The 7,574-nt window shown below is 44.6% G+C and overlaps 1 protein-coding gene across 4 annotated transcripts in view; it reads right to left on the minus strand.

Moving 5' to 3' along the window:
- SPEN (spen family transcriptional repressor) overlaps positions 1-210 on the minus strand; it is a 95,331-nt gene extending 95,121 nt beyond the window's left edge. For all 4 annotated transcript variants that reach the window (XM_024206433.2, XM_024206431.2, XM_024206432.2 and 1 more), the window contains exon 1: positions 28-210. In XM_024206433.2, the coding sequence (XP_024062201.2) occupies positions 28-110 (83 nt within the window). In that variant the 5' untranslated portion in view covers positions 111-210. The remainder of the gene's footprint in view (positions 1-27) is intronic.
- Positions 211-7,574: the final 7,364 nt, after the last annotated feature.

Raw genomic sequence — 7,574 nt, forward strand, 5'->3', positions numbered from 1 at the left:
GCAGCCCCCCCCCCCCCGGTCACTCACCGCTTGAAGTGCTCGATGATCTTCTCCTCGCGCACGTTCTCCGGTAAGTTGCCCACCCAGAGGTGCCTGGTTTCCCGGACCATGCTGCGCCGCGCCGGCCCCCCCGCGCCCCGGCCTGTGCCCTAGTGCCAGGAGCTGCCTCCCCTCGCGGCGGCGGCGGACACCATCCCTCGGGGCCCCTGCTCCGGGCCGGCGGGCTGCGGCTCCCCTCCTGGCTCCCCTCAGCGGCGGCGGCAGCGCGGCGCCCCCTCCCCCTCGCGCTCTCTCGCGCTCTGTGGCGGCTCGGCTCTCCCCGCTCCCTCTCACACCGCCGCCAAGCCCGGCGCAGGCGCACTCCGGCCGGGGAGCGGGGGGGAAGGGAAGGGAGAGGGGAGCGCTCGCTCCCAACGCCCTGGGCCGCCAGCCTCCCGGCCTCACTGCGCACGCGCTGCGCTAGAATGACTCGTTTTCCGCACGGCTTGCTTCCTCGCGCCACTGCGCCTGCGCAAAAAAAAAAAAAAGGGGGAGGGAGATGGGAGGGAGGCGTCCCTTCCCACCCCGCCCCCATTGGAGTCAATGGGGGAGCACTTTGTGCCATTGAGTTCAATGGGGGCAGGGGGGCAGGGACCATTGAGTTCAATGGGGGCAGGGACCATTGAGTTCAATGGGGGCAGGGGGGCAGGGACCATTGAGTTCATGGAGAGTGGAACTGGGGGCCCTGACGCTCTCTTTGCCCCAGATGGGAGCCTGCTTAACCCTTTATTACTTGGTGCCTTCCCTCCTGCAGCACCACATCCCACTCTGCCTGGGTCTCCCCTGCCACCGGTCTCAGGTCAGGGAAATAAGTGTCTGAAGTTCCTGGAGAAGAGCTCGTCTCCTCTCACCAGCAGAAGCCGGACCAATAAAAAGATGTTACCTCACCCACCTTGCCTCTTGAAGTTGCTGGCACCCACAAAGCCCTTGGGGCAAATGCTGATCTCAGCAATGCCAGCGTAAAGCCAGGGTTACTCCACGGAAATGAATCGAGTTATTCAGCATTTCCACCAGTGTAACAGCACAGCGTCGGGCCCTTTTTTATACAGCTAGGAATAAATTAACAACAAACACAGCAGCCAGTCTCTGGCCAGAGAGTAGAAAAGCGATAGCAGTATATAGTGCTTCAATACCAGCGTGATATGTACCATAGGAATACCATAAATACAGTACAAATAAATCACATTTTCATCCCAGATGACATCTTAAATTAGAGTTAGGAACACAGGTATTACTAGACAGGATCACACCCAAACTCCTCTAGTCCAGTGTCCTGTCTGACAGTGGCCAGTACCAGATGCTTCAGAGGAAGATGAAACATCCCCGCTCTAGGCAAATGTGGGATAATCTGTCCTTTGTGTTAGATCAGGATGAGACCTAACAGAGATCAGCTTAATCCCTAACGCATGAGGTTTCAAATTGCACATATTTTAAAATATTTACATAGCAACTTTCACCCCCAAAGGCACTTTACACTAGTAATCCTGTGCAACATTACTGTCAATCACATTGCCGTTTTAAAATTGTGCCTCACTAGAGGTGTAGATAATTAGAACTGCCGTATTGGGTCAGACCAAAGGTCCACCTAGCCCAGTATCCTGTCTTCCAACAGTGGCCAATGCCACATGCCCCAGAGGGAATGAACAATTCTTATAGTCTTAGATCCCATTCACAATTGGATCTTTACAGTAGACCCTTGCACAGCCCACCCCACCACAACAACTTCAAATGGAACCGCCTGGGTGCCAGAATCCACCCATGGAGATGTTATTGCAGGATCAGGGCCATAAGAATCTTCCCAGCCCTAAGTGTCTTACATTCTCTGTCTAAAATATGTATGCAATACATATAAGCAAATTTAAATTTACCTCAATTTAATTACATTGAGTATTCCATGTGAAAGCAAGCACAAGTGTGATTTCCATGTTACACTCTATTTTACAATTCTATAGCTCTGGTCGTCTCTATCAGCATCACATGCAGCCACTACCACTCCATACAACCTCATCTGGGGTTAGAGGGGAAGTTGACAACCAGTCGGCACCTTTCACAAAAGTGGGAGGGAGAAGAAATGTTAGCAAAGGACATACCAGAGCAGACTCTTACGCAAACGGCCACAGGATCTTTAGATCTTTAGAATCCCAATCCTGGGAACTACTTGCAAGAGTAAAGGTTACTCACATGCCTAACTGTTTACAGGATTAGGCCCCTAGTGTTTACACAGATTAGACAGAAACTTATTTTTAAAGGTCTCATCTAAATGAGCCATATTTAGCAACATGTAACTCAATGTCCCGGTACAGAAGAAGGAAGAGCAGAATCAACCCTGCCAGGATATGAAGCTATGGTTCCAGGGAGTCTAGTAGATATTAAACACTCGATGCTTATAAGGCCACTGTACTATCCCCCCCAGCCTCTCCTTGGAAGGCAGCTTTTTAACAGCTGTGAAGGAAACTGGGTGCAATTTCACACTCAGAGAAGGTTATCCATTTAACAAAGAGCAACAATACAGATTTATCAACAGCAAGCAAGATCCAGCCATCTCCCCTTTCCAGGGGTGCTGGAACAATTTTTATAGTGGGGGTACTGATGATGGAAGCCATGGAAACCATGTATTTGGTGTTTGTGATTTCTACTTCAAGCCAGGGGGGGCGGCAGCACCGCTAGTTCAAGCGCGACTGCCCCTTTCCACATAGAATCAAATTATTTCATAGGAGTTTGGAAGAGATGCTCAAGTTATTATTTTGCATTCAAACCCCACCAAGTGAACCAGTTTGAGGTTAGGGTAAACTGAACACACATCCAGAGACAGCATTTCTTTTGGAGCCACATAAGCCTGGTTAGCTGCTTATACCACAAAGAAAAGACTAATATTTCAATGTATTTCCTTTGGCCAAAGCCTCCTGTTTGCTGACAATGCTTTTCTCTTGATTGAAACCATATTCTTATTTGCTGGGATGAGCAAAGCTCAACTGCACTGTATTCATATTCAATCCATGCTTGTTAATATCCATTGAGCACCCAGTTATGCACTCAGTGATGTACTGAGCACAAATTAAGAGGGTCCCTGCCCCAATGTGCTCACAATCTTTTCATTTAACTTTATATCTTGAAGGCTTTTACTAGCTGAGAAATTATTCCCCCCCACCCAAGAGTTAAGCAAGACCCCCTTCGCACCCCCACTTACAAACATTCACTCAAGCCATGTGCACCTAAGCAACAAAAGAAATTACCAGCTCTCTTCAGTGATATGTTCACCACGTCGGTTTCTTTTCCATGGAATTGGGTTTTAGATTTTGACCAGCTACTTGTAAAGCAGAAATACATAGAGTAATTGTTCTAAATAAGCATTTACTGTATATAGCATTTTACACCTTTAAAAAGCTCTACAAACATCCATTCCAGGATAAATGGTAAAAGATTACAAGTTTTACTGTAAAGTTGCTTATTCTTATGCAGTTTTCCCAAGTTGTGATTTTCACACTTCCAGTTCAGTTTTCAGCTACGATGCTGCCTACTCCTCCCTTACCTTCACACAAGAGCTCTGAGGGGCAAGACCAAGGTTACGCCTACACTTTAACCACTACAGCAATGCTGTAAACACTCACTACGGCAACAGGAGGGGTTCTCCCATCACTGTAGTTAACCCACCTCCCTGATAGGCGGTAGGTAGGTCGATAGAAGAATTCTTCCATCAACCTAGCGCTGTCTACATCCGGGGTTAGGTCAGCTTAACTACGTCACGTGGGGATGTGGATTTTTCATACCCCTGGTTGACTTAATTTTGTAGTGTAGATGTGGCCTGTAAAAGGAGCTTCACTAACGGCTGGTCTACACTGAAAACTGACATCAGCATAGCTACATTTCTCAAGGGTGTGGATTCCCGCATGTTATGGGCAAAGAGGGGTGTCTACAGATTAGAAGCATCTAAAAACAAAAGCAAGTCAACCAACTCTATTCAGTCAGTGGTGGACAGGGAAATAGCTTAAGTCATGTTATTTAAAGGCCTAATCATCACTACAAGCAGTAGGGATGGTATGTAGCCATGTATGTGTACCTGGGGTAAAGTCTTGGACTGTCCAACACTTTAACCTGATTGTGGGGAAACAGTTCCTGCCTACACTAAGGGTATGTCTTCACTACCCGCTGTATCAGCGGGTAGCAATCAATTTATCCGGGATCGATATATCGCGTCTCGTTAAGACGCGATATATCGATCCCCGAACGTGCTCACCGTCGACTCCGGAACTCCACCAGAGCGAGCGGCGGTAGCGCAGTCGACGGGGGAGCCGCGGCCGTCGATCCCGTGCCGTCTGGACCCCAGGTAATTCGATCCAAGATACTTCGACTTCAGCTACGCTATGTAGCTGAAGTCCCCCCCAGTGTAGACCAGCCCTAAGACTACATAATATTGTGACAACGGCATTATAACTGAATCCCCTAACTCTGCTATACAACAGTTGTAACGTATGCAGGACTTCAGTGGAGGCTGGAGGGTGGGGGGGAGAAACAGATTGGTCCTGAGATTCAGGACTGCATCTAAGGCAGAGGTCAGTCATACGCCAGAAAAAGTTCCAGCATTAGAGACATGACAACAAATTCACCCCTGGCGTAACTCTACTGGCTTCAATACAGTGCTCCGGGGATTAATTTGGCCTGCATAGCCTGACAGCAATCAAACTCTCACACAAACTTTAATGGATTACAGTTGGCACCATAATTGATGCTAGCAAGATTGACCTGGTCTCCATTGTTCCAAAATGCACGGAATTCAGTGCAAGGTAATGCACATTGGAAGGAACCATTTAAATTACGTGTACACACTAATGGGTTCTGAAGTACACTTAACCTCTCAAGAAAATGATCTAGGAGCCCTTGTGGACAACTCAGTGAAAACATCTGCTCAGTGCAGTGTAACAGTCACAAGGGAATAACATGTCAGGCCGCATATTAACAAGGGAGACGTATAAGACAATGTTTCATTCTCAGCCTGAACATTATGTTCAAGTTCATCTCAAGAAGAGAGATGCAGAAAGCAGAAAGGTCAAAAAGAAGAACGAAAACAATTAGAGCCATGGGGAAGAGATGCTTCCATACAAGGACCTATTAAAAAGTCTGGAACTATACAGTTTGGAAATCAGGAGAGTAAGAAAATATTCTTAGAAGTATATGAAATAACAAAATAGAAGAGAGAATGCCGATTAGGCACCATTATTTATGCTTTCCCCAACCCAAAAATAAAAGGCCACCCTATGTAATTAACAGGTAATACTGACAATGGTTAAGCAGTTCACACTTTTATGCAACATATTAACCAACGTGTGAAATTTATAGCCACACAGGTTATGGCGGCAAGGAATTTGTCCATTTCAAAAACAGATTAGACAGTGAATAAGAACAGCCACTGCAGTTACGCTTACTAAAATGATCACTTCTTGTACTGTTATTTCAGGGCATTTCAGGATTATCAGTCATTCTGTATTTCAGTCCTCCACAGGATAAAGTAAATGCACAGTTAGACGCATCAGGGGGCAGATGTTATGCCTTCCTCTGAAGCAGACATTGGCCAAATGTCAGAGTCTGTATAATAGATTAGATGGAACATTGGTCACATCCAGTGAGGTAATTATTATTATATTCTACCAGTGATTGTAAGTAACAGGCTTCTGTGCTTATTACACAGTCATGATCTGTCATGGTGGCTGAAGTATTCTCAGGAATACTTGCTATAAAAATTCACTAAAGCTTCTCTTAATTTGAGTCTTCGGATTATGTCTGCCATCTTGCTAATAAATCATTATTTCATATAGTATTCCTGCCTGTTGACTATATAAATTCATTAGTGACAATGACAAGAAGGGAGTTGAATATCAGATTGGCAACCAGATTATATATCTGGTTTTAATAATGGTCTGGATTATTGCAAGAACTTTATCATTTAAATAAAACATTTAGTGTTTAAGCAATGATGATTTTCTTTTAATTCATGAGTGAGGATGAATACAGTTTTTAGTATTTAGCATCTCATACTGCGGAGATTGGAGATTCATTAATATTTTTATAGTGCTATAAACATGAAGTTCAGAGCCAGATCCCAGTTTAGGAGGGGGGTTAGGACCTGATATTTTGGTTCATCCTATCTTAAAGCCATCAGTGCTCTGTCCTGCAAGTTTGGATCTGACTCCAGATCCAAAGTTTAGAGATGCTGCATCTAAGTTATTCCACCGCCCCCAAGGCCTATCTTTAATTATCATCACCACTGATGATATGAAAATGGTGGCCACCAACAAGAGGGTCAATATATGTCAATTTTGGCAAACACTATTGTTGATTGCACTCCACAGTTTACACCAAACCTATCAAGAGAAGTGCTTCTAAACATAGATTTTCAGACCACTACACTGAATAAAATAGATACTGCTTGCCCCCAGCAGCAAAGTGTAAAGTGATTATTTGACACCCAAGAATGCTGTATCAATGAAAGGACTGCAAAAAACTGCTGCTGAATATCATTTTGATAATATCTTTTTAAAAGAATGATTAAAATTAATAGTTTTCAGACCACGGCCAAAGAAATCAGTGTTTCAGGAAAAAGTACCATTGAACTACGTTAATGGCAGATGTGAAATAAATCAGGTTTCAACATAGTTCCTACTGGACATCCCAAATGGCACTCTTTTGGAGATGTCAGCAGAGCAGCATAGAGATCAGAATCATAGAAATGTAAGGCTGAATGGGACTTTGAGAGCTCATCTAGTCCAGCTCCCTGTGCTGAGGCAGGAACAAGTATACCTAGACCCTCCCTGACAGGGGTTGTCTAACCTGCTCTTAAAAACCTCCAGTGATGAGGATTCTACAAAATCCCTTAGCAACCTATTACAGTACACGACTATCCTTATAATTTGGAAAAACTTTCTAACGTCTAACCCAAATCTCTCTTGCTACAAATTAAGCTGATGACTTCTTGTCCTACCTTCACTGGACATGGAGAACAATTGATCACCATCCTCTTTACAACTCTTCACATATTTGAAGGCTTATCAGGTCCCCCCCTAAGTCTTTTCTCAACACTAAATACATCTACTTTTTTTAACCTTTCCTCATAGGTCAGATTTTCTAAACCTTTAATAATGTTTGTTGTTCTGCTCTGGACTCTCTTCTATTTGTCCATAATTTCCTTAAAGTGTGTTTCCCAAAACTGGACAAGCTACTCCAGCTGAGCCTCACCACTGCCACGTAGAACAGCACAATTACCTCTCATGTCTTACATATGACAAACCCGTCAATACACCCCAGAATGATGATAGCCTTTTTTTCCACAACTGTGTCACACTGTTGACCCACTATAACCCACAGAGCTGTTTGTGCAGATTGAACTACACAGTACTTGCTCATGTTGCAAAGGTAAGTCACATTGAAGTCCCCTATCAGCCTAGCCAATCTCCAAGGCTACAGCAAAAAAAAAAAAAAAAAAAAAAAAAAAATATAATCATTCTGGGGTGTATTAACGGGTTTGTCATATGTAAGACATGAGA

This window comes from Terrapene carolina, unplaced genomic scaffold (assembly GCF_002925995.2).
Source record: "Terrapene carolina triunguis isolate 2854851 unplaced genomic scaffold, T_m_triunguis-2.0 Scaffold714, whole genome shotgun sequence".
In the NCBI taxonomy this organism is placed as follows: Eukaryota; Metazoa; Chordata; order Testudines; family Emydidae; genus Terrapene; species Terrapene triunguis.